Raw genomic sequence first — 27,447 nt, 5'->3', positions numbered from 1 at the left:
CGGCTGGGTGAAGGTGAAAGTCTCCTCCAGTCGCCCGGGCTAGACCGGACCGGTGGCTCTGGAAAGTAGACTGGAAACTCTCTGTTGTCTCCAGTTCTTCTGCAATGGCGCCTCCTTCTGTGTTCGCCGAGGTTCCGCAGGCGCAGCCGGTCCTTGTCTTTAAGCTCACTGCCGATTTCCGGGAGGATCCGGACCCCCGCAAGGTCAACCTGGGAGTGGGAGGTAAAGATGCTGTGCTTAGGGAGTAGGAGCATCCTGGGGAGTGGAGCGGACCTAATCCGCGCCGCGGGGAGTGGGACAGGCTGAGGCCCAGCATGGCCTCAGGGGGGATCCCCGGAGAGAAGGCAAGATCTACGAAGCTTTTTCAACCTGCCCGTTTTACAGATGAGTATATGGAGTCTCTGGGAAAAGGAGATGTGCCCAAGGTCCACAGTACAGGTGTAGCAGCCAGGACACAAACCCAGTTTTTACGATTCCTCGTTCTATGTTCTTTATACCGCATCCTTTCGCCTGTTAGTAAATGGGGTGCCCAGAGATTGGAAGGAGAGGGAGGAAGCTAGGAAGCCTGATAGGCTCGAAGTTCTGGCTGCTGGGGAATGGATGAGGGAGAACTCTAAGCCTTAGGGAGCTCTGGTCTGGGTCAATAAATATTTGAGTGACTACCAGGTAACAATCAGTACTTTACCAAGCCTTGTGGGGGCGAGGAGAGGAGACTGAGGGTTGGTTTTGGCCTCAAGGATGTTAAAGTCAAGATGTGATATAATAGAAATTTAGAATATTTCTGAGACAGGTTAATGCTGCCTGGGAGGATCTGGGAAGAATATTCTGGCCTTCACAGATGTGGTAGGAATGGGTAGAGATGGTGGGAAGGAGTGGAAAGAGTGTGGAGGTAGGAGCTCGCTTTTCCCACATTCTTGTCCTCATTTCTTGTTTGTATTTCTTGGACCTTTGACAGCTCAGAACATGGGCCTCAGTTTCCCCTTCTGCAAGAAAAGGTTTTAGACCGGAGTGCCTTAGAATAACTCCAACCTTTGGTGAATTTGTTGTTTCTGTCATTGTCATTTGAACGTTTGAAGCCTCACAGACACTCGACCACATACAAAGGCCAGCCACGTTGAAGAAAATGAGTATGATGTTCTGTGCTAAGGAACACACTTAGAGGACTACAAATTTTGGAAAGAGAAAATCAAGGGTGGCGAGAAGGAGGTTCAGAATCAGGCTTCCCACAGTGAGTGTACATAGGACCTGTTAAAAAAAAGTCTTTACCAAGGAGCATGGGAGAGGAGTGAGAAAAAAGCCATTAAAAAGTATGATTTGTTGAAGCTAGGTAATGGGTAAATGGAACATCCATCATATTATTCTTGCAACTTCTGTATATGTTTGAAATTTTCCGTAATAAAGCATTTTTTAAAAAGTAAATAGTAGGTAGTTTAACTCATGGAGAGAAAGTGATGTTTTCAACAGGCAGCTGAGTGGGAGAAATATTGAAAGAATGCCTTGAATTGAATTGGAATCGGGCAGTATTCAAGCTCTTAATTTAAATCCAATTTAAAACCTTCAAGTACTTATTTAGGGCCAGATATATACGTTGATGTTGATTTAAATACATCTTTTAAAATTTTTTGACTCAGTTACCTTCAAACTATCTTACGGAATTTTTGTGAGAGTTAAATACATTTAAAGTACTTAGAATAGTGGCTGGCAAATAAGTAGGAGTTATGTAAGTATTAGTCGTTTTGGCATTTCTGTTACTTTTGTTACTATTATTGTTGTTTTGGCAGCTCTTAGGTTGCATAGAAGATGTTGAATAAATTTTTCAGCTTAAGAACTGCAAAATGAAATCATTTCTGACATCCCTTAAGAAATAAACTGCTCATGCAGAGAAAAAGTGCCCTGCCAGCCCAGACCAGAAATGATTGGCTCAGAAGTATGGTTTGTAGTTCAGGTGGTCACTTCACCTGTGACAGTGCCTTTTTCATGGTTTCCAGGAACCCAGGAACTTTACCTCCTTACCATGAACAACTGATTTATGCATTTAATCTTTTTAAAAAGTTTATTTATTTATTTTTGAGAGAGAGCGAGAGAGCGTGCTCAAGTTGGGGAGGGGCAGAGACATAGAGAGAGAGAATCCCAAGCAGGCTCTGCACTGTCAGAGCAGAGCCTGATGCGGGGCTCAAACTCTTGATCAAGAGTCGGAAGCTTAACCGACTGAGCCACCCAGGCGTCCCTGCATTTAATGCTTACAACGACTCTGAGGGTTGTTTTAGACCTAAGGAAGTTGAAGCTGAGATGGATGAAGCAGTTTGCCCCAAGTCATATGGCCATCAGTAAGGGAACTGTCCTCTATTTTGGGTCCTTCAGGTGGTCCAGAGGCTGCCAGTGCACTGTAGTGGCAGGTGCTTTGCATACAGGTCAGCCCTGCAGTTTAGTGACGTGACCTTGGGAGGGCTAGTTAAACATCCTAGGACTCAGTCTGTTAAATGAGGAGCAGGGATGGAATGACCTCTCTCTAAAATTGTACTCTAAGATTCACTAACATATTATATGTAAGATAATGATGTTACTGGCCTCATCAGTTGACTGAGGATGAAATGAATAATTATGTATGAAATGTGATATATAAGTGAAAAGTGTGATATAAATATTATTTTTCTTTTTATGATCACCTTGACCAGTTTTTGTTGTTGTTGTTTTGTTTTTTTGTGTGTGTGGATGGCAGGGGCTCAGGTGAGGGTCTCCTTCATCTTTTGTATGTCCTGTCTGTAGTTATACACATCACCAAGTATATCTTTTGTGAAGGAAATGTAATTAATCACTGACTTTGGGGAAGGTACTTTCTCCCCCCCCCCCCCCCCATGTTAAGATAAAGCTCAGTGGGAATTAACCAGCTCAAGTTCTAGTGATGTTGGATGTGTTTAAAATAAACTACAACTATAATTTACCACCTAGTTCCTACTTGCTGATAGTTTCTCCAGAGATATTCTTCTTGCTGTTTCCATAATTTCCTTTCAGTTAAAGCAGAGCATCACATGTAAGTATGATATGCTCTGAGTTGATCATTTTAGTGCTTGTCAAAGTTTCAGACAAGTGGCTTTCAGGGCACAAGAGACACAGGTCCATCCTGATGTAGCTGAAGCAAGACATTTCTTCATAGGCTTCAGTCTGTTTATCGCATAAACTTAGATTCCTTTTGTTCCAGATAAACTGCTCTTATTTTAAGGTCTGTTGCTGTTTTTAATGTGGATTTCTAGCATCTTCACATAAAACAGTTGGATAGATGTGCTGTATTAGGTGTTTCTGAGTACTCGCTGGCCCTCTTCCCAGGAGCCTAGATGGAGAAGGGCTTTAAGAGGTGTGCATATGTGCCCGGGCTCTTGGGTAGCGGTGGGTGAGGGAAGTGGGGATGTTCAGAGGAGAGGAGGGGGGCGGTCTGATCATTGCATTCTCCATGTTCTTCCTTTCTTCTGGAAAGCAGCACTGCTGCACTGCCCTGAAACTTGGGTGCCTCCTCTAAAAGAGGGGTGCCTGGGGCTGGGAAGCCTGCTGGCAGAGGCCCCTCACACAGTGCTCTGGGGCCTGCTTGCTTCGGGCTTTCCCTAGACATCTCTTGTCCTTAAAAAAAGTACATGGATCCATGAGCGTAATATAGTATGACAGCCTAGCTCTTACAATTCTTTGATCTTGGACAAATTATTCAACTTTTCTGGTCTCAGTTTCCAGATCATAACATCTATTTTGTGAGTTGTTTATAGGAATTAAACAGGGGTTAAAAAAAAAAAGGTGAAGCATTTAGGACAGTGCCTTGTGTGTACTAAGCATTCAGTAAGTCCTTGTTATTACTATGGCTCAGGTACCGTCGATGTCTATTAATTGTGAAGTCTTTCTTTCTATCCAGAACCTCTTCCCTGAATGCCAGACCCATACTTAATACAGTTTGCTAGACACACCAAATTCAGCATGTTTGGAACACAACTGGTCATTTTTACCTTCCCTTCAATCTTTTCTTTTTTTTCTTTTCTGCTTATGTTTTATATCTTGGTTGACCCTCCCTGCCCCCCATCACCACCAGTCTTTATCCAGACTAGAGAGACTTTTGAGTCATTTGCCATCCTTCCCTTGAACCCATGTCAGTTTATTTGGTCACTGGGTTCTGTATTATCTATCTGTCTCATAAATCTTATGACTGTCTCCTCTTTTCTTTATCCTTGCCATCACTACCTTCATTCAAGATGTCATTTTTCCCTTTCTGGATTATTGCAGTAGCCTCCTGATTTAACTGTCTGCCTGTGTTCTCCTTTCCAGTTTATTTTCTACAGTGTCACTCAAAAGATCCTTGATGTACAGCTGTCAACATCACCCTGTTTAAATGCTTCCAGTGGTTTCCCCATTGAAATGACGTTCCTTAGGAGAGACTCAGAAGAGACTCCAAAGACTTTTTTAGCCCCTCCTTGCTATTCCTCCTTGGATCTTATATTCGAACCATGAAAATGCACGTCCTCAGAAACCTCAGGTGTCCAGGCCTCTTGGACCCTGCACAGGTGTTCCCGCAGTCTGGTGAAGGGGAGCAAAATTTGCCACACTGAAGTATGGCTTAAGCTGGTTATTTTTAAGAAACTGCAGACAGAGGAGAAGCTCTGAAAACCATGTAGAAGTTGCCCTTTAGTAAGAGACATTTACAGGGGAAATATCCATTTGTAAGAGTGCCTCTCAGATGACTCTAAATATCTAGAAACTTACCAGTGGAGAGGGCTGGGCTTAAGTCTGCGTAACAATCTTACTCTTGTTCACTGTATTTTAATGATCATCTTCCATAACTGACTCCCCACCCTTTTTGTCTCTAGCTGAAGGTGATATTTAATGTGATGGCTTTGGCCATTTTGGGGAGTTACTCAGTTTTCCTGGATATACAGGGAAAACCGAGTAACTCCCATGTATACAGGAGGTACAGGTTATTAAACTTTTTTCTCCTGTTAACCTGTCTTATGTCAATTTAATTATTAGACCACCAAAGAACCTAAAAGGATGGAAGGGAAAACTTCTCTGCCTCTACACTAGAATGCCCTTTCATTGTCTACCTTTTAAACTTGTATTCAACTTTCAGACTTCATTCTCTGTGAAATCTTTCCTGACTCCTTACAGGAGAATTAAGGGCTCCATGTTCTGTTTCCTTGAGGGCAAACAGTATCCTACCTATTTCTGTGTAGCTACTTGTAGCCAGTGCCTTGTTCTTGGTAGATTCAGTAATGAGTAATGAATGAGTGAATGAAAGAATGAGTGAGAAACTCCTGGCTCCAAGTAGGAATAAAAATCCCCTGGAAAGCAGGAATCATAGTTGTTAATCATGTTTGACTTCATTGCTCTAATCACAAGAGCAGTCTGCTGTTCTGCTTCATTAGGACAGTTAGGCAAAGCATTGGAAATAAATCTGGAACTGAACCTGGGAGAAACTGGGTGGTGAAGAAGGAAGGGGAGGTATCAGTTGGCCAGTTTCTCTTTTGTCCCAATATAGATGCCTCCGTGCCTCCAGTCATGTATAGAATTTTTTAGAGTAGTACAGAATATGCAGTATGGGTAAGAACAGCAGTACTGCAACTTTTCATCTTCCTATTTTATTTATTTATTTATTTAACTGTTATTTTTTAAAGGATTTTATTTTTTTTTCAACATTTTTTAATTTATTTTTGGGACAGAGAGAGACAGAGCATGAACGGGGGAGGGGCAGAGAGAGAGGGAGACACAGAATCGGAAACAGGCTCCAGCCTCCGAACCATCAGCCCAGAGCCTGACGCGGGGCTCGAACTCACGGACCGCGAGATCGTGACCTGGCTGAAGTCGGACGCTTAACCGACTGCGCCACCCAGGCGCCCCTAAAGGATTTTATTTTTAAGTAATCTCTACACTCAACATGGGGCTTGAACTCACAACTCTGAGATCAAGAATCACATGCTCCACTGACTGAGCCAGCCAGGCACCCCCCCCCCCATTTTATTTATAATATGTGGTTTACAAATAACATTATTATCATAAATGTAATATATATGGCATAATTATGTAATAGATATATAGCATCCCAACACAGATGTGAAGCATAATAGAACTAGTTTTTCTATGAATACCCACACTCTTGTACATCTAAATAGCATCCCTTCTGTGTGTGTAGTGAAAGGTGTGTTTGCTGTTGCTACAAGTATCATTTCCAGCAATCAGATTTGCTTTCAAAGGACAAAGATTTGGCACCAATTGAGGATATTCAAAATAATGAGATTTCTCTAATTCCAAAAGAAGAATTCCAAGAATAAGATGGACAGTGGTAGCATTGTGATTATAGATAGCGTGATTCCCTTCAGGAACAACTCTTAACTTAAAAGTGGTTATTTTGACATCTCTTTAAAAAACCAGGGGCACCTGGGTGGCTCAGTGGTTAAGCGTCTGACTTTGGTTCAGACCATAATCTCACTGTTCATGAGTTCGAGCTCCACATTGGGCTCTGTGCTGACAGCTCAGAGCCTGGAGCCTGCTTCGGATTCTGTGTCTCCCTCTCTCTCTGCCCCTCCCCCATTCATGCTCTCTCTCTCTCTCTCTCTCTCTCTCTCTCTTCCAAAAATAAATAAACATTAAAAAAAAAATTAAAAAACCAGATCACCTGGGTGCCTCAGTCAGTTAAGCATCAGACTCTTGATTTCGGCTCAGGTCATGATCTCACCATTTGTAAGATTGAGCCCATTGCTGGGCTTTGTGCTGACAGCATGGAGCTTGCTTGGGATTCTCTCTCCCTCTCTGTCTCTCTGCCCCTACCCCGCTCGTGCTCACTCGAACTCTTTCTCTCTCTCCCTCTCAAAATAAATAAACGTTTAAAAAAAGGAATTAAAAAAAAAACCAGACCAAATCCCACCTGATAAAAATAGGCTTTTTAACTTGTTTGGAGGGAATTTAGTGGGTCAGGGGATAGTATGTGAGCATTGTGACAGTGTTACAGCCTCCTACCCAGAGACTATTGGTTGGTTAGTGGCTGTGTCAGTCTGAGCTCTGTCTACATTCTTATTACCAGTTTGATGTGCTTATCAGATCTGCAAATGACACATTCCTAGAGGGTAGAGTTAGTTGATAGAAGACAAACCCCAAATCAAAATGATCTTATAAAGTCTTGGCTTATTTGTTGTATAGCTTTTGACCTGTAATTTTACATCTAGAAACATTTTTCTTTTCTTTTTAAAAAAAATTTTTTTTTTCAACGTTTATTTATTTTTGGGACAGAGAGAGACAGAGCATGAACGGGGGAGGGGCAGAGAGAGAGGGAGACACAGAATCGGAAACAGGCTCCAGGCTCTGAGCCATCAGCCCAGAGCCTGACGCGGGGCTCGAACTCCTGGACCGCGAGATCGTGACCTGGCTGAAGTCGGACGCTTAACCGACTGCGCCACCCAGGCGCCCCTAGAAACATTTTTCTAAGGGAACACTCATGAATATGTGTGAAGATACAAGAACATTTATCACAGTATTTATAATATCAAATAATCAAAAGCAACACAAATATTTAATAAATCAATCATGGAAAGGAATGTTGTCTAGCCATTGTGTTACAAATTGTGTTGTAGATGGATCATAAATATGAAAAATGCCCAATTGCATTTATAATAAGAGAAATGCAAATTAAAACTACTCTGAGGTACCATTTGCATCCTTACACTGGCAAAAATTTACTCTGGTAGAGGCTGTGTTAACTGATAAAAATCCCTGTGGAGGCTAGTTTGGGTATATCTATCTGTCAAAACTACAGATACACATACTTCTTATCCACTTCTTCCATTTTCAACCTGCATCCTACAGATATATTTGCATACATGTTTGATGACATATATATGAGGTTGTTCATTGAAGTATTGTTTTGTAATAGCCAAAGATTGGAAACAACTCAAATGTCCATCAGCAAGACACTGGCAAAACAAATTATGGGACATGCATCAGTTATGCAGCTGTAAAAAAGAACAAAGACATTTTGTGTACAAACAGAAAAAGAAAAGATCTTTAAGTAGAAAAAGCAAGGAACAAAACAGTGTATAGTATGTTGTATGTTACCTTTTATATAAAAAGGGGGAACATAAGCTGTACTTGCTTGCAGTTTTATAGGGAAATTCTGGAAGGATACAAAAGAATGCAGCTGTTATTTATTGGGGGGTGAGGAGTTGGAACTAGGTAGATGGAGGATAAGGATGGGTTGGAGACATGTGAATATATTACCTATTATAAGAATAGTTAATGACAGTGAAACTACTCATATTTGTTAAGTGGAAAAAAGCATGTTGAAAATTTTATATACAGTGTGAAGCATGTTTTATCAAAGAATATACTAATGTAAAATAAAGCTTAAGAGGGTTGTACACCAAAATGTCCGTACTCTATCTCTGAGTGTCAGGATTATATATTAATCATAATGCTTATCATTTGCTTTCTGGGTTTTTAGAAAATTTCTACAGTCAACATGTATTGTTCGGTAAATAGTATCAATAACCTTTCTAAAAAGTGATTTAAAAAAAAAGTCAGGGATTAATGTTGGACAGAAATGAGCAAGATAAAACAATCAGAATTACTCTGAATATTTCAGTTTCAGGGCGCCTGGGTGGCTCCAGGCTAAACCAGTTGGTTTAGTGTCCAACTCTTGATTTTGGCTCAGGTCATGATCTCATGGTTGTGCAATCGAGCACCATGTAGGGGTCTGTGCTGAGCGTGGAGCCTGCTTGAGATTCTCTCTCTCTCCCTCTCTCTCTCTCTCTCTCTCTCTGTCTCTCTCTGCCCCTCCCCCCTCAAAATAAATAAAATAAACATTTAAAAAAATAAAATAAAATTTTCAGTTCCAAAATCACTTCCAAAGTGTGGGTCTGTTGGAGACATAAACATTCCAGCAAAGTCAAATGACCCCTGTCAGGAATCTGCGCAGATTGTTGGCTTGGGTGCAAGCCACAGCAGCTGCCCTCTAAAGCTATAATCCTAAGATAATCATACGTTAGTAGTGGGGAAAAAGTCAGCGATAGGATAACTGGACTAAAAATACTTTTAGTGTAGAGGTGCTTAGAAATTTGCTGTAGGCAAGACTGTAAATATTATGAAATAGATACATTTAGATCAATAAACGTGTGAAACATGAAGTAGGAGGAACAGTGAAAATGGCCAGCCCTGGCGGAGAGAGGACAAAAACATGTGCAAATATCAAATAGGTTGCTGAGTGATTGTGTAACCATTTGCTGGAATCTTCAGCCCCGGGGCATTTGCTTGCCACTTGTCCCGTTTCTGTTCTTACAGGACAAGAGGAGGAGGTGGGCCTTCTGCCATGCCCCTCTCCACATTTTATGTTAGAAGGTGCAGCATTCGTGTGAAGTAGCACCTTGCACTTTCTGGAAATCTCTTGGGGAGATGCAGAAGGAGGGAGATTCGGGGCCCATGGCTATACAGACCTCTGCGTGCTAGTTGTATCGACACAGCATCTGTAAGATGTAGCTTAGTGTGCAGAGTGCTTTCACGTGCACTCTTTCTCTCAGTCAGGCTCTCTGACGCCCCAGTTGTGTTTCAGCATTCTGTCTTTTAGAGGTCATGCGTTTAAGGACTCTACCTTCCATAAGGGTAGGAACTATGTCTGTCCTGCCTGCCCAGCATATAGCCCAGTGGCTGGCCCAAAGCAGGCAGGCAGTCAGTGAATGAACTTTAATTTCCCTCACAGTTCTGTTTGGTTGAAAGATGGTGGAGTGCTCCCTGTTTGCAGGGCTAGCTCTTTCTTGGACGAAGCCTGACTCCTCCTCTGTTACTGACTCTTCCCTGTCTTCCAGCTTATCGCACAGATGACTGCCAGCCCTGGGTTTTGCCAGTCGTGAGGAAGGTGGAGCAGAAGATTGCTAACGACAATAGCCTAAACCACGAGTACCTGCCGATCCTGGGCCTGGCGGAGTTCCGGACCTGTGCGTCCCGCCTTGCCCTTGGGGATAACAGCCCAGCTCTCCAGGAGAAGCGGGTGAGTTTTGGGTGAGGGTGTACAGTTGACCCTTGAACAGTGTTGGGGTTAAGGGTGCTGACTCCATGCCACACTGAGTCGAAAATCCTTGTATAACTTTTGACTCCCCCAAAACTTAACGGTCTACTAGAAGCCTTATGGATAACATAAAGTCAACTCATGTATGTTGTATGTATTCTATACTGTATTCTTACAACAAAGTAAGCTAGAGAAAAGAAAATGTTATTAAGAAAATCATAAGGGGGCACCTGGGTGGCTCAGTCAGTTAAGCCTCTGACTTCGGCTAAGGTCACAATCTCACAGTTTGTGAGTTTGAGCCTGGAGTCCGGCTCTGTGCTGACAGTGCAGAGCCTGCTTGGGATTCTCTGTCTCTCTCTGCCCCTCCCCGACTTGCACATGCACTTGTGCTCTCTCTTTCTCTCTCAAAATAAATAAGTAAACTTAAAAAAATCATAAGGAAGAGAAAATGCATTTACAACACGGTACTGTATTTATTTTTAAAAATCCAGGTATATGTGGACCCATGCATTTCAAACCTGTGTCATTAGGGGTAGACCGTATTTTCTTTAGATGCTACGCAGGAGAGAGGAGGTTGAAAACTCAGTTTGGTTAAATGTGTCAGGTGTTATGTCTGTTGAACTGTCTCTTGACTGGTAGTGCAAACGGTGTGGCTGTATATCAAGCATGGCTTCTTTGATTGTTTTGTTTATGCAATAGATGATCAGATTTTAGCTGCTGGGTTTGAAGCAGTCAGGGAATTTAATGAAATGATGAAGAGATCAGGGTCTGGACCCAAATCTGCCCCTTTGGCCATGGGCAAGTCATTTACCCCTCTGACCCCGGCATCTCATCTACATGTTACGAAAGACTAGTTTGTGGTTCATGATCCCATTAGGAGCACTTACATAGAGGGGATCATTTAAGAGGTCTCTGACCCCCTGAAATTTTATGCAGAATTCTGTGTGTACGTGTATTTCTGAGGAGAAGGTTTTAGCTTTTATTGGATTTTTTTTAAGGTTTTTAAGGAATATCTATGCTATGCCCAATGTGGGGCTTGAACTCACAACCCCCAAGATCAAGAGTGGCATGATGGTGGACCAGCTGGTGGACCAGCCGAGCCAGCCAGGCGCCCTGCTTTTATTGGACTTTCAAAAGGAGTCTGTGTCCCCAAAAGTTCAAGAGCCACTAGTCTAGATGCTTTCTGAAGTTCCTGCCAGTTCTAATGTTCTTTAATTCTTCTAGCCTTGACTTCATCTTCTCCCATTTAAGTGCTTCCTAGTAGGTATTCTGTGTATAGCTGGAGATATATAGAAGAACATATTTGGAAGCAGATATAGCGAAATAGGCTGTATGTGGCTGGAAGTGGTTTGGTAGAGATTCTCGGTGTTGTAGGGACTCAGAGGACAGGGATGGTGGTATGGATGGAATTGGGATGTGAGCTGAACTTTGGGGAATGAGGCCAGGACACTGGCTATACGTTAGCATCACCTAGGGAATTTTACATACATATAGGTGGGCGGACCCCAGTCCAGACCAGTTAAGTCAGAATCTTAGAGGGTACCACCCTTCCCTGCCCTTTCACTCCCTGCCCCATCCACCCCTAACTCCCTTCCCTGCTTGGGCATAGTTTTAAAAGCTCCCCAGCTGATTCCAGACTACAACCAGGGTTGGGAACCTCAAAGTAGAGAGGAAGCAAAAAGGAGGGGTCCTTTTTTTGGAGTAGAAGGAATGCAAGGACAGAGATAGGAGGTAAGTGGGTCTAGGTTGTAGAGACACCAACCTACCTGATTGGAGCTGGGAACATGTCACATAGATCGGGCAGGCTGATTTGGCACCCTGGGCAGGGGAAATCATCTGAAGGTTTGAACAGAGAAGTTACCCAATCAGAGTGTTTGAAGAAGATAAGCCTGGCTGCATGGGGAAGGCTCAGGTTTTTGCAATAGTCCAGTTAGGTATTGTGTAGTTTAAACCAGCTGCCCTACTGCTCCCCTGGGCCGGTGTTGTAGTGCAGCCTTTGTGCACGGAATGGACCAATTCTTGGAATCATCTGATTTATTCTCCACCTGCAGTTACCCAGTTGCCTCCATATGCAGAATGGCAGGGTGAAAATTGAGGGTTGGACACAGGCACAGTCTTTTGTGTATCAGGTGGCAGGGAGGCTCTGAGTGAACGTCCTGGAACTCAGGTCAGTGATCAGGCAAGTCATGAGTGGATTTGGTGACTGACAGTGGAACGTTGAGGAGAGTCCTGATGAAATTTGAGAGTGGAGGACTTTGGCAGCTGGGGGTTATCTTGTGAGACGCTGTTGATAGATGGATGGAATTCTGTTTTTGACAAAGGAAAACCGAGTTTCTGTGTTGGGGACCTTCTTCCTCTGAGACTGCACATTTCTTGTACACTTAATATCTGTGTCGGGTGGATGCTTGTTTCTCTGCCCAGTGCTCCCGTTTTGATTTCATGCTGTAAGACGTGTGGAACATGGCCCTCCCTCTTTGTCTGGTTCATGCTGTGTTGTGTTTTTGATCAGAGAACAAATTTAGATGGCAGTCCATAAATATTTGAAGGCTTTTTTTTTTGAGGGGTGTGGAGGATGGTTTGGGATGCTCTCTTGGCATCTGCATCACCATAGTACTGGCTGGTTCTGAGCTCTGAGTCTGTCCTTTCTCCCTGGACATCTTCACCATCCCCAACTTCAGCCCACTGTTCTCTCATTTGGATTCTTATAATAGCCTCTTGTCTCTAGTCCCTTCCCTATCCTATTACATTCTTCACAGTGCAGCTAGGATGATCTTCCTTAGCAAAAAAAGCTGATAATCATGTCACCTGCTCCCTGCCATACACACACACACACACACACACACACACACACACACACACACAAACACACACACACCCTTCCATTATCTACAGGGCAAATCCAGACTTTGAACTTGGCATGTGGCATATTTTATCCTGTTCTCCAGTGACTCACAGCACCCCCACACCCCACCCCCCGCCCATTCCCCTTGGGGTCCCTGCCATTCCACAGACCTGTAAGTCCTGCAAGGCCCGGCCAAGGGTCACTTCCATGCTGAGTCCTGAGCTTTCTTGGGCAGAGCTGAGTTATCACAGGACTTTGTTCACAGCTTAGGAATAATTGTACTTATTATGCTTACTATAATGTATAATTTTATAAGTCTGTCTCCTCCAAGACCATGACTTCCCTCAGGGCAGGGATGATGGCTTATTAATTTATCTTGTAAATTTTCAGCATTTAGCTCCCAGTCTGACACATCAGAGATTCTCAGATGTTTGAATTCCCTCATTCATTCAGTCAACAGATGAGTGGTCACCATTAAGGGTAGGCACTGTTCTAGAAGCTGGAGCACAGCGGTGACCAAAAGACCCAAAATATTCTGCCCTGGCTTACTGTTATGTGGGGAGAAGGAACTGTAAACATAATAAATAAGAACATGATAGAGTATGTTAAAAGAAAATAAATGTTGTAAAAAGAAAGTAGGAGAGGCACATTAGGAGAGCTGAGGGTGGGAGTAGGGGTAGAATTGGTTTTCACTGGGGTGGTCATGATAGAAATAGAAATGGCATTTCAGCCAGAACTTGAAGGAAATGAGGCGTGAATGAGTAAACCAGAAAACAAATAATAATCATGTCTTCCCCTAGATTTTTCTTCTCAAGATTCAATGTTACCAGGTCCATCAACCATTTTGAGGAGACCTATTTTCTACACTTGTCACTGCCTCTTACTGCTTTCTATTTTCAGACCTTGTACCGTATGTCCAGTTTTCATCTCCAGCACTGTAATGTTTCAGCTTTGGGAATTCCCAAGCCACCATCGGTAGGAGGGCTCGTAGGCCATGTGATGCTATCCCAGTTTCTCGCTTTGACTGTCACCTCTAGGAGGCTTAGGCTTTCACTGTGGCTTATCTTGTCACCGTTGTCTTCTTCATCCAGTTTGCCCATGCTTAGCACCCTGTGCCAGAGACCTGTGTGAACTGCTAGCAGTGCCCAGGTTCATGCATCATGGCCTTGGTTGCAAGCAGCTTCTGCTCAGCTCTCCTGCTCCTCATTACATCAGCAAACTGTGATCTCAGACAAATGTTGTCAAGTCTGGCAGGGATTTCTTCAGGCCATGTAGCTAAATCAAGATCACAGATTACCTACTGGCATCATTCACACCACATGTTACTGGATTTTTCTAGTTCTGGACACCCCAGTTTAGCCGCCAGGTTGGTTGCCTGGTTCGTTTTGAACTTCGAACTTGTTTCCTTCATCCCAAATGTAGGGTTTCCCTGGACTTTAGAACAGTTTGCCAAAATTCAGTTCACAGAATGACCAAATTGATACATTATTGGTTTGCCCCCAATTTCTTTCTTTTAATTGCTGATACAGTTTGTGTTTCACTGAAGCCGTCCAGTATTCAGTATGTTTTTAGGGAATGATAATTTCTTGAGAATTTGATGTCAAGTGTTACATAAAAGGATTAGGTCACGTTAGTGAAGTGGATGTATCTCTTCCAAACATGTTTTCAATCTAATCTACTGGCTTTTTGACTTCTTTTAGTTAATGAATTTGCATCTTGGAGTGGGAGAGAAAGGAAATAAAAAATTACACCTGAGAACATTTTCACTGATGTCCACGTACACCCGTCACATACCCATGATAACTTAAAACCAGGTTCAAGGGAAGCCTTGCTCATCTGTATAGAAAGTGTCAACATTCCAGAATTGCCTAGGTGTTTGAAATGTGAGATAATGAATAAAGTTGACATTCAACTTAGCTCATGCCAGGTCCATGAAAAATAAATGCACATATGGCTTAACATCACTGACTAACCGTCTAACCGACTTAGCCACCCAGGCAGCCCGCAAAACCTTTATAAAGTAATGGGAGGGGCCTGGTGCTCAGTGGGGATCACTGTGGAGAACAGAGAAGTTGGTGTGCCCCATCTGACCGGCACTGACCGTTTTCACCCAGTCCACTGCCCTTGCGTTCCTACAGCGCACAACCATGCTCACTTCCTCGTTTGCTTGAACGTCCACTTGGCTTCTGTTTCACATTTCAGACCATATTCTTTCACAGATGCTCAGACCTCTGAATACAAATAGAACACTGGGGAATAATAACAAGTGGTGATAATTGGTATCACTGCCTCGTTCCTGGCTCAAAGAGGATTTCTGCTAATGACTCATTGTTCATCAAAAAGCTGACTTATTCATCATGGCTGAATGAATTTTTCCTGTTACTTTCGAGAAGTATCCATTATTTCCTGTTTTACTGAGCATCAAAATCAGGGATGTCTATGATTTTCTTATCTGTCATGAAGATCATTTGGGTTTTCTGTACCTTAGTGGCATGACACATTTTATATCTCTTAACAATCTTGCATTCATGGGATGACTGTCACTTGAGAAAGGGGGTGTTTTTTAGTGTACTGTTGGGTTCATGCTGTTCATTAATGAAAAGTGATTTCCAGAGTGATACTCACTCTGGAAAGTGAGTATCAGTGTTCATGAATGAGTTTGGTCTCCCTTTTTTCTGTTTTTTTTTCCTTTGTTATCTTTTAGCATCAAAGTTTTGTTACTGTTTTAAAGAAGATTTCAGGAGCTTTTCTACTTTGTCTAGGGAGATTTTTTTAACCTTTCTATTGTGGAAAATTCCAGATATTTACATAAATAGATAATGCAGTGTGATGAAAAAACCCCATGTATCCATCACCGAGCTTCAACAGTGATCTGTATTTGGTCAATTTTGTATACCCTCCCACCCCCGTGCCAAAGGTAAGTTATTGTACAGCAAATCCCAGACATCTAAATATATTTTAAAAATTATTTTAAAATTTTGCAAATAATACATGAATATGTTCTCCTTTTTTTAGAAAATCACTTACACATTAGGCCAAACAAAGTCCCCTTGATCACTATTCCCCCGTCCCAGGCCCCTCCCCAGAGGTTGCCAGTGTTGTTAGATTGCTGTGCCCTTCCTTTTATTTAGATAGATTTTCTCAGGTGATCTTTTTCTTTCTCCTTAATCCTTTAGACACATTGAGCAATTTATGACATTTCTCTACTGAGTCATGCCAAAGCCTACTAAGAATTGTGAGAGGGCGGAACGGAAGGCATGTAGGCAGAACAGCAGAAGCAGGGCAGGTGAATAGATCTGAAGCAAGAAGGCCTGGAATCATTCCCAGCTCTGCCTCTCACAGCCGCACAGCCCTTTGAGAGACCCCTTCTCTGCATCGATTTCCTCATGTATGAGTTGGGGATCTATAGCTTACTTCATAGAGTTGTGCAAGGATTGAACAAGAATGTGTGTGAAGGTATTTTGTAAATGGGACAACATAGGACTCTATTATTGCCCATGTGGGGTCATTTTAAGATGCAAGGAAGTTAAGGAAAGTTGTCTTGAGAGGCTGGTAACCGAGCAAAGTGCTTCACTTCCCGTAGCCTCAGTTTCCTCATTTGTAAACATGGGCAAATATAGTTGTGAGGTTTTGATAAGATAATACATTTAAAGGGCTTAGCACAGATCAGGCACAAAGTAAGTGCTCCTTGGTACTAATAACAAGTGCTCGTTGTTTCCTAATAATCATCTGACTTCACTATTATCAACCAGTGACCTTGCTTCTCTTTCAGGTGGGAGGTGTCCAGTCTTTGGGGGGGACAGGTGCACTTCGAATCGGAGCTGAGTTCCTAGCACGATGGTACAATGGAACAAACAACAAGGACACGCCCGTCTACGTGTCCTCACCAACCTGGGGTGAGTCCTTTAGCTGTAGTGAGAGGAGAAACAGAGGAGCCCGGGGGGGATTACCCTCATGAATGTCACCGCTTATGCAGAAGATGTAACCCAGCCTGGATCAACTGACATTTGTGGATGGCTCGAGCAGTGGATTATGGCAGTACATGAGTAACCTGATGCTCCAGTTCAGAATAGCAAGACTCATTCTCAAGTTTCTTGGTAGACTTGTGTTTTAGCGTATGTTGAAATTTCCCAGAGGAGGTATAAAATGTAGACACAGGAAGTCCCATTGTGGTGTAGGATATAAATTTAGCATGACTGACCAGTTGAACTTGTTCTTAGTTACAATCATTTTTCTAAGTCTTTTTTTTAATGTTTGTTTATTTTTGAGAGAGAGAGAAAAAGTGCAAGCAGGTGAGGGGCAGAGAGAAAGGGAGACACAGAATCCAAAGCAGGCTCCAGGCTCTGAGCTGTCAGCACAGAGCCCGATGCGGGGGGCTCGAACCCACAAACCGTGAGATCATGACCTGAGCTAAAGTGGGAGGCTTAAACTGACTGAGTCCCCAGGCGCCCCTCATTCTTCTTAACTCCTTACCTCGATGTTGCCCAGGGAATGTTGAACCTGTGAGGGCCCTGGAAGCTGACTTGTGTCCTTTCCAATTAAGCTTCTGTATTTGTAAAGCATTTAACTTTTTACCCCTTTGCTTACAGAGAATCATAATGGTGTATTTTCTGCCGCTGGATTTAAAGACATTCGGTCCTATCACTATTGGGACGCAGCGAAGAGAGGACTCGATCTCCAGGGTTTCCTGAATGATCTGGAGGTGGGCGATTAGATGAAAAGTAAACAGACCCCCATGGTGTGAGGAGGAGCAGGGAAAGGTCTTTGGATCAGTTGATAAGGGAGAGAGTCTGAAACATCCTACCCAAACCAGATGGTGGTTTCTGAGTTAGCACATAAGGAAGAAATATGCTGCCCCTTGCCCAGTGTGCCACTGACTCTGACAGCACCCCCACCATATTCCTGCTAGTGTGGCAGCTGACATAGCTTCCTTCCCCTCAGAATGCCCCCGAGTTCTCCATCTTTGTCCTCCATGCCTGTGCACACAACCCAACTGGGACTGACCCAACTCCGGAGCAGTGGAAGCAGATCGCCGCCGTTATGAAGGTAACTGCCTTTCCAGAGCATCTCTTGAAACATAGTATGTATTATTATTTTATGTATTCAAAAGCAATATCTGTTCACAGAAGAGTTTGGAAAATGGAGAAAAGCCCAAAGAAGAAGATAAATATTAACTGTAAATCCTATTACCCAAAGAAAGCCATTGTTAATATGTTACACATGTAAATATATTTATTTCACAAAGATGGGGTCATTTTCTTTATGCTGTTTTGTAACATACTTTGTCTTTCATTTGGATTCCTTTATGTGCCATGGAATGTTTTATAGCGCCATTTTCCATGCATGGCTATGTGCCATTAGGGATTGATTAAATCAATTCATGGACATTTAGATCTCAGGTTTCTTGTTCTTCTGAACAGTTGTGTATAAGACTCCTTGTTATTATTTCTTTGGGATGACTTTCTAGATTGGAATTTCTATCTCAAAGGGTATATATTCTTAATTAATGTGTTTAAAGAATACTCATTGAGAAACTGCTATGCAGCAGGCATCTGGAGGATATAGTAGTGAGCACAGCAGAGACCATCTCTGCTCTCAAAGAGCATACAGCCTGTTTGGGCAGACAGCCAAATACTGTGGGACAGCAGTGTTGATGGGGTTATGTAGAGGCACGTAGCCCAGACTTTGGGGTGTGTGTGTGTGTGTGTGTGTGTGTGTGTGTATAAGGCAGTAGTGGCAGAAGAAGCCATGTTGAGACTTGAAGGATGAGGACAGGTGGGGGCTGGCAGGGAAGGAATGTTCCCTACAGAGGGAGGAGTGTGGTCAAAGCCCAAGGTAGAAGTCATGGCCCATTTAAGGAACTGAGAATAAGTCTCAGTACAGCAAGAGTTCTAAGGGGTTGCAAGTGAGTTAAAGGTAAATGGGGGCAAGATCCTGTGCTGAGCCATTGGACTTTATTTGGAGGGCAGTGGGGAGCCACTGGAGAACATTTATGTCATGCTGTGTTGTGAGCAGATTTGCGTTGTCTTCAGGCTACATAGCAGGGAGTGGATCCAAGGGAGGCAAGGTTAGTCAGGCTGAGAGAGCAGTTAGGAGGCCGTTGTCATGATCCAGATGGGAGCTGTTGGGGATCTGAATGAAGTCAGTGGCAGGGGCAGACCTGAAAGGATTCTCAAGCCCCCAGGAGATGGGGGTGATGGGAATCGGGATGTGATTGGATGTGAGGGATGAGCTGCTGGGGTAGGAGTGGAGGATGCACCCTGGCCTCTGGCGTGGACAGTTGGGGGCATAGAAGTGGTGTCCTCTCAGACAATAAGCATAGTAGGAGGGGCCAGTTCAGTTGTGGGGAGTTCTTTGAGGAGGTTGGAGGGATGAGAGTAGGGACTACACGGTCTGCTTTGTCTTCAGTGCCCAGTAGACGAGGGCTGGGGTTGTCAGGGACCCCTGGGGAGACCAAGCTGACTAAGCTTATCACACCGGGAATTCTGAGGAAAGAATCCTCCACCAACATGGGACACTACGTCCACACCTCACAAATAAGCCCTGTTTGGCAAAGCAGCATCATGATACTCTAGGAGAGTGTACTTTAAAAGAATAAGGTTTACTGAAATTGTTAGACTTATTGTTAGCTTGATAGTCTAGAATATCCAACTGCATACTGGTATTTAGCTGAACAGAGGAACAGATGTAAGTGGCGGTTGAATGCAGAAAGGGGAGAGATAGGAGAAATGGGTAGTGTTAGAAATTTTGTGCAGGCACCAGCTGGGGAAGGAAGGCTGGTGTCTGAGGTTGGTTCCAGAAGGATCTCCTGGCCTGACTCACTTTCCTTCCTCACAGCGCCGGTTTCTGTTCCCCTTCTTTGACTCAGCCTATCAGGGCTTTGCATCTGGAGACCTTGAGAAAGACGCCTGGGCTGTTCGCTATTTTGTGTCTGAAGGATTTGAGCTCTTCTGTGCTCAGTCCTTTTCCAAGAACTTCGGGCTCTACAGTGAGTGCTCTCCTGAGTTACAGCCCTGTCCCGCCCCACCCCACCCCCATCACAGCTCCCAAGCTGACTCTCATCCCTCCCTTTAGATGAGCGAGTGGGCAATCTGACCGTGGTTGCAAAAGAACCTGACAGCATCCTGCGGGTCCTTTCCCAGATGGAGAAGATAGTGCGAATTACTTGGTCCAATCCCCCTGCTCAGGGAGCGCGAATTGTGGCCTGTACCCTCTCTAACCCTGAGCTCTTTAAAGAATGGTAAGGGGCGCAAAGCCTGATGGGTGAGTTGTGGGAACATAGGACAGTAATTGTCCCATCACATTTAACCATCTCTTCCTTTTATTTTGGCAGAGGCAGGACAAAATTACTTTGAACTCTTTGAGTCACAGATATTTCTGTAGAATAAGGCTGGCACCTGCTCACACGAGCGTAATACAACACACGTGAATAACACAGAACCAGGAACATAGGAGGAAGCACTGAGTGAATGGGGCGTTTTCTCCATTCTCCCACCACCCAGGCTTCCCCCCTAAAAGTTGGGAAACACAGGAAGGAATTCCTGATAGTCTAGAATATCCAACTGCAAGTTAGTGGGACAACTTGGGGACTCTTCATTTGTATCTAGTTTGCATATATTTTGCCTTATTTTGAAACAATTTTTATGTGGTAGCTATCTACAGTCTACTTAATTAGGCCTGATAAAATACATTAGCCTGTCTGGGTCAGTCCCTAGGTGAATTCTGGGTTAAAACATGAGCGGTATCACAGCCACTATACCCATGACTAGTGCTAAATTCCCATCAGAAGCTCAGTTATTTCCTTCTGCCTGGTAAGTCTCTCTGTGGTCTTTATCTGTGGGTTTATCTACCCATCTAGGCCTCCACGTACTGTCATAGCCAGGTCGTGATTTCATCTGCAGTTTATAGATTAAATTATATTTTTTAAACGTATGTGTTTCTGTGTGCCATCTGTCTTGTCTGGACTGATATTTATACTGCTGTCCACTCAGGACAGGTAATGTGAAGACAATGGCTGACCGGATTCTGACCATGAGATCTGAACTCAGGGCACGCTTAGAAGCCCTCAAGACTCCAGGAACCTGGAACCACATCACTGAGCAAATTGGAATGTTCAGCTTCACCGGCTTGAACCGTAAGTGTCCCCCCAGCTACCTGGAATGCTCCCTCCTCTCATTGTTGGGTTTGGCCCCTTTACCTATTTGGTCAGCCATAAAACTGTGGGCCAGAACAAGTTAGGTTTTCTCAGTGTGTCCCACTCATCTGCAGAGCCATAACTAAGTTAGTTTCATTTTTGTGGACTGGGAAGTAACAGGATTTATAGCTTGGAGACTTGCTTTATGAAAGGTCTCTCATAAATGCTTGGGTACCTTTTGGTTTTTCTTTAATCCTAAGTATAAATATCATACATGATTATTCAGGGACCTGATTTCTTTTTTTTTTAATTTTTTTTTTTTTTTTAAATTTTTTTTTTCAACGTTTTTAATTTATTTTTGGGACAGAGAGAGACAGAGCATGAACGGGGGAGGGGCAGAGAGAGAGAGGGAGACACAGAATCGGAAACAGGCTCCAGGCTCCAAGCCATCAGCCCAGAGCCTGACGCGGGGCTCGAACTCACGGACCGCGAGATCGTAACCTGGCTGAAGTCGGACGCTTAACCGACTGCGCCACCCAGGCGCCCCTAATTTTTTTTTTTTTAATGTTTATTTATTTTTGAGACTGAGAGAGACAGAGCACGAATGGGGGAGGGGCAGAGAGAGAGGGAGCCACAGAATCGGAAGCAGGCTCCAGGCTCTGAGCCATCAGCCCAGAGCGCGACGCGGGGCTCGAACTCACGGAGCGTGAGATCGTGACCTGAGCTGAAGTCGGACGCTTAACTGACTGCGCCACCCAGGCGCCCCAGGGACCTGATTTCTTAACAAGTCTTTCCTAGTCTCCAAGCATTACCCTCAAAAAAGAGGTTACAAAGTTCTCTCTCCATTTCACAAATAAGAACTTAGGTTGGTAGCTGGAGTTGAGAGCCGATTGGAAGTCTAGCGGGCAGCTATGTGTGATCTTGGTCAGCGGTCAGTAGGGCATATCAGCCATTGGCTGTCCCTTCTGATGATAGAGGATTCATTCATTTAATATGTGATTACGGAACCCCTGCCAGCCAAGCCACGGGTCATATGGTACAGATGTGGCTCCCCACTGTGTGTGGAGCTTGTGTCTGAGTGGCTCTGGGGACAGTTGTATGCCTGACTTGGGTAGCGAGTGGGACATCAGAGGTGCTAGGAAGCACTGTAAACCAGGGCCTTCAGAGTGCCTGTGTGAAATGGGCTCAGAAAAAGCCAAAGGAAATATAAACAAGAAAGATGGTACTGTATATGGTAGACCTCCGGAAATACTTTGGGGGAGAATGAGACTACCCAAAAAGTAAAGGGATGTCTTAGTTAGCCATAGGTGTCCTCCTGATTCTGGAATGGGGCATTAGTTCACTTAGTAAAATCATCCTTTGCAATTTTAAAAAATATTAGGTATAATGGAAGTGGTATTTAGTAGCAGTATTCTAAAGGCTCAGAAGGTGGGTGTGTCTCCCCATAAGATGTATATATTACCCCACTCTCCAGAGTAGGAAATTTGTTTTATTATGAATTAGAAAACAGTGAGAATAGACGGGGGCTCATAACATGTAAGTCATATTTTTAGCACTTGGCACTACTTACTCTGTTTAAAAACATTTTTTCCCCTCCCAACATTTTATTAAGGAAAACTTTTAAAACAGAACAGTTGGAGGAATTGTGACAGTGAACCACATATACCACCACCTGGGTTCTACAGGGCTCATGCCACAGTGCCTCCTTTATGATATTCTGTCCATCAGAACAGGGGATTGCAGCCTGTCATTTGTGGTGTACTCTAAGAGATCTCTGAAGCCCCTGAAATGATATTTTAAACATTGTGTATGTGTGTATTGGCTTTTTTCTAGGGAAAGAGTTCATAACTTTAGTTTCTCAGTTATGATGCTTCCTTTCCTGACAAAAGTGGAGAGGTTTCATCTTTATTTAAAAAAAAGAAAACAGGGTTGGGGTGCCTGGCTGGCTCAGTTGGTCGAGTGTGCACCTCTTTTAAGTTTTTTTTTTTAATGTTTATTTATTTTTGAAGGAGAGAGAGAGACAGAGTGTGAGTAGGGGAGGGGCAGAGAGAGAGAGGGAGACACAGAATCTGAAGCAGGCTCCAGGCTCTGAGCTGTCAGCAGAGAGCCTGATGTGGGGCTCGAACTCACGAACCATGAGATCATGACTTGAACTGAAGTCAGATGCCCAACTGACTGAGCCACTCAGGTGCCCCAAGAGAGTGCAACTCTTGATCTTGGGGTTGTGAGTTTAAGCCCAACATTGAATGTAGAGATTACTCAAAAATAAAATCTTATAAATAGACAAAAAACCCAAGGTTGGAGCCCTATAACTACATCTTTACAGGTGGTGGTGTGCCTGTGGCTCTGTGGGTGGTTGAGGTTAGTCTTTATCTTCTTGGGTGACTGTAATTCACACGGTTAAAGCTGGTCAATGCTACTTCTTTTTTTTTTTAATGTTTATTCTTGAGAGAGACAGAGTGCGAGTGGGGAAGGGGCAGAGAACGGGAGACACTGAATCTGAACCAGGCTCCAGGCTCTGAGCTGTCAGCACAGAGCCCAGTGCAGGGCTCGAACCCACAAACCGTGAGATCATGACCCAAGCTGAAATCAGACACTTAACTGACCAGGCGCCCCTGGTCAAGGCTACTTCTGAAGGTCACTTTGTTTGCAGGGGTCCAGAGTAGCACTGACTACAGGGTCCAGATTTTCCATTTCCATACAGAGGCAACTCAGCATCCTGGCTAAGAGCTCAGACTCGGGAGTTACATGGCCTGCCTTAACATCCCAGATCTACCACTGACTAGCTATATGACCTTGGGAAAGTCTTTTAACTTCCCTGTGTACCATCTATACAATGGGAATGATAAGGTTATCAAGATTGACTGAGTTAATATAAGGTGCTTAGAATACTGCCTGGCACATAGTGTTTGCTCCTGTGATTATTATGATTTTATCACTATCTTCATTGGGGCTGCTATAACAGAATAGCATAGGCTATTTATTTATTTCTCACAGTGCTGGAGGCCAGGCAGCTTGAGATCGGGACACCAGCATGGTCAGTTATGGTGGGGGCTCTCTTCCTAGTTTGCAGATGGCTGCCTTCTTGCTGTGTGGGGCTGAAGGGAAGAGAGAGAGTGTGCATGCATGCTTGCACCAGCTTGTCTCTTCTAAGGGCATTCCTGCCAACACAGGGACTCTACCCTCATGGCGTCATCCAAACCTCATTATCTGACAGAGGCCCCAGCTCCTAATTCTATCACATTAGGGGTTAGGGTTTCAACATATGAGTTTTGGAGGGACATGAATATTCAGTCCATAACAATTATCCCATTCCCTCAAATTAATGGTGCTAATTAAGGGTGCTATTTATTTAGGGAAAAATCAAATAAAATTGTCTCTTGGCTTTGCAATAAACCAGAAATCTCTAGAGATTGTGGCATAGGGGAAGAATAGGCCGTTCCTTCCTATTTCCTACACAAGCATTTCTACAAATACGGGAAAGCCCTCCTGTGTGTTTGAACAGGGGACCTGAGAAGTGCCAGATCACAAGCGTCTTACCAGTTTTTCAGCCTGTTGGTTCATGCACACAGCATTTGCCCAGTCCCTCTAGCACGGGGTCTGTACAATGTGCTGTGAAAAGGAAATGTTAAAGGAAGTTTGCTGCTGTGTGCTGGGATACAGGTTAAGGAAGAAGAAGCACTTCATACCAGCGTTTCATATCAATGGGATGTTCTTAAGTCTGAGGGTTGTTTTAATAGGTTGTTCTGGTGAATGTAACACGCAAGCTTCGGTCGGGAGGTAGTCCCAGGTGAAAATTCCTATCGGGAGGAGCTGTATTAAACTTCCTGGGGCTAAGAAAGTTAGCTAATAAGTGGTTTCCAGAATCAATTCAGCATACTTCCCTATGTTTTAATTGGACAAAATAGCTCCTTTTATTTTGCTTCTCTGTGTTGGGGGAAAGAAGGAAACCTGAAACTGTTGTGGAATCTTTGACCCTCAATGGCTGAGAGGGTTCCTACTACTCTCATTATATCTCTTTTGGTTTTCAACAGCCAAGCAGGTTGAATATCTGGTTAACGAAAAGCACATCTATCTGCTGCCAAGTGGTCGGATCAACATGTGTGGCTTAACTACTAAAAATCTAGATTATGTGGCCACCTCCATTCATGAAGCAGTCACCAAAATCCAGTGAAGAAACACCTCCCCAACCAGCACCACCAAAGCAGTCCTGTCACGTGTGTTCCCTGCCTGTGCAAGCCTAGCTGTACGTGTCATGGATAGAGACTACGGAGGGCTGGAAGGCTGCTCTGGTGAGGCAGCCCCACATGAAGAGAATGTCCCTTGTAAAGAAATGGGGGCCAGGGATTAGAACCCCTTAGGAGGCCAGAGCATATTAAGGTTTTAATTTACGAAGAATAAAAAGGTACTTTGATCCTGACACGTAGATATCTTGCCCCCTCACTAGAAGCCAGAATGTTGCCTCTGTTGCTCATGTGCTTCTGTGTATCACTTGACTCTGCACAAAGTCTTGTCCCAAAGATCAAGTTGTCTGAAGAGCCAGCTGTGATTGTGAGTGTTGGCTGTGTCATTAAAACTCGTCATCTCTACTCAGAGTGTCTGTCTCCTGCTCTTTCTGCATGGTTGTGTCCCTAGCCCTAAGCTCTAGTTCTCTAGGGTGATCAAGGTAAGAAATAGATTTACGTCTCTCTTACACACACACACACACACACACACACACACACACACACTTAACTGACATAGAAGTTTAAGCAAACAGTATTTACCCTTGCTGGGAGCAGTGCGTTCTGATGTTTTCCATTCTATTGTGTTCTAACTAAAGAAATAAAAGTTGATTGAGACCCATGGAATTGATTTTGTGATCCACTAATGGGTTGTAACTCATAGTTTAAAATGAATGCTCTAGAGGGATTTGCTAGTTGGTAAAGAAAAAAACTAAACTGCATTCTTGAAGTATGCCTCCCCTTAGTGACCTCACCTACCACAACTCTGGTAGTTTGGTGGGCTTGTCTTTCAAAGGCCAGCTGTCTTCTTCTGTACTTAAGAAACTGGACTTCGTGGATTCATGGAAGGGTTGGCATCACTCAGGGTGATTCTAGAACACAGCCCCTCCCACTGCAGGTGGGATACCTCTTGGTCTGTTGAAACAATGAGAGCCACATAAATACAGTTCACATTTTCCAGAGAGTCCAAGTGACTCTCCAAGTGACAGTTTTGTAGACTTTGAGTTTTAAAATAACAGGGCTACTACTTGGAGTTTTTAAATATTGAAAGATAACTCTTATTATAACAGGATCTGCCCTTTTCTGGGATACCTTTGGGTTGTTCTAAAATTCTACAGTCCTGGGCTATGACTGGGGTCTTCTCAGCTCCAGTCTGTCTCCCCCAGTGTGGAAGTCTCTTCTGTATCATCCCTGACTCCTCGTTTGCAACTGGACTGGGTGAGAGATGGATTCTTCCAGTACTTGATGAAGCATCCCATTCTACTGGTGAGCACCTTAATTAAAAAGACCTTTACCTTGACCCAGAATTTGATTTGTCTGTCCTGCTCCTCTGTCCCCTCCTCCCCTCCTTTAGACAATGGACACCACGTCTATTGGCATTTAGGTTGGACCTTTCAAATAGTTGAAAGTAGCAGTTATTCCTTGTTTTTGCTTTTCCATGAAACTCCTCCCTCCCCCCATTTTTCAGTGTTTCTGTACAGGATACGGTTTCCAGATCCTTCAGGATCCAGCTGGATCCCAGGCAGTCGTTCAGAGAACACTGTGTGATTGGGTCTGGTGGGTGTGGACAGATTTGAAGAGATGACCTCACACTCATTTCTTCATTACCTCCTGTCCTATTTTCCTTTTCATCAGTGTTTGTTCTTCCTATTTAAAGATGCTGGTCATTTGTAAGGGAAGACACAAAACCGGGATCAGTAATCCTACCTGCTGTCACTCTTCTGTCATCTTCTCTAAGCACAGCTTTAATCCAGGAATTCTCAACAGGGTATAGTACCTCAAGGGAGCAAAAGAAGTCTGAGAGTAAAATGGTGTGTGGCCCTCCAAAGCACAGTCCTACCCCACAAAGTCTTAGTTCTTAGTATTTCATTTCTCTTGTTAGGGAGAATTTAAATTCAATTTTTCTCTTGGGGGAAGACACTAGTGCAAAAACTGGTTAAAAACACTTCTTTAAACCAGAACGTCCCTATGAAAATGCTGAAATATTTTTTGCATAAAAGAAAGCCCCAATCAATGGGAATTTGGCTCTCATTCTACCCTGGCATATAGGCTAGTGTTTCTCTCAGTGTGTTCCATTGTCCCCATGCTCACCCGAAAAAGGGTTTTGTGTTAAAGTTTGGGAAAAGCTGGGCTTAGTGAGTTCCATAGGTTTTGCGGTAGGGCTTCTCAGGGCCTCTTCTGCAGGTGTGCCCTGTGAAGTTCAGAGGTAGGACTGTTTTTTTTTTTTTTT

The 27,447-nt window shown here is 43.7% G+C and overlaps 1 protein-coding gene across 1 annotated transcript; it reads left to right on the top strand.

Annotated features, from left to right (window-relative positions):
- The first annotated feature begins 3 nt into the window (after positions 1-3).
- On the top strand, positions 4-25,832 carry GOT1 (glutamic-oxaloacetic transaminase 1). Its single transcript, XM_047825979.1, has 9 exons — positions 4-222; positions 9,819-10,000; positions 16,633-16,756; positions 17,450-17,562; positions 17,802-17,906; positions 19,698-19,848; positions 19,935-20,100; positions 20,852-20,994; positions 25,029-25,832. Exons 1-9 carry the CDS (start codon positions 105-107, stop codon positions 25,166-25,168), a joined length of 1,242 nt encoding a protein of 413 aa, XP_047681935.1. The 5' UTR covers positions 4-104; the 3' UTR covers positions 25,169-25,832.
- The last annotated feature ends 1,615 nt before the right edge of the window (positions 25,833-27,447 follow it).

The sequence above is a fragment of the Prionailurus viverrinus genome, chromosome D2 (genome assembly GCF_022837055.1).
Source record: "Prionailurus viverrinus isolate Anna chromosome D2, UM_Priviv_1.0, whole genome shotgun sequence".
Lineage (NCBI taxonomy): Eukaryota > Metazoa > Chordata > Mammalia > Carnivora > Felidae > Prionailurus > Prionailurus viverrinus.
The sequence above is the reverse complement of the archived record's forward strand: the minus strand, read 5'-3'. Positions and strand labels throughout refer to the sequence as shown.

Excerpts from the sequence above, each read along its gene's own strand:
- GOT1 (XM_047825979.1), top strand. The coding sequence starts at position 105 with ATGGCGCCTCCTTCTGTGTTCGCCGAGGTTCCGCAGGCGCAGCCGGTC. Across the intron at positions 16,757-17,449 it reads CGTGTCCTCACCAACCTGGG|AGAATCATAATGGTGTATTT; the intron begins GTGAGTCCTTTA and ends CTTTGCTTACAG. Across the intron at positions 19,849-19,934 it reads CAAGAACTTCGGGCTCTACA|ATGAGCGAGTGGGCAATCTG; the intron begins GTGAGTGCTCTC and ends CCCTCCCTTTAG.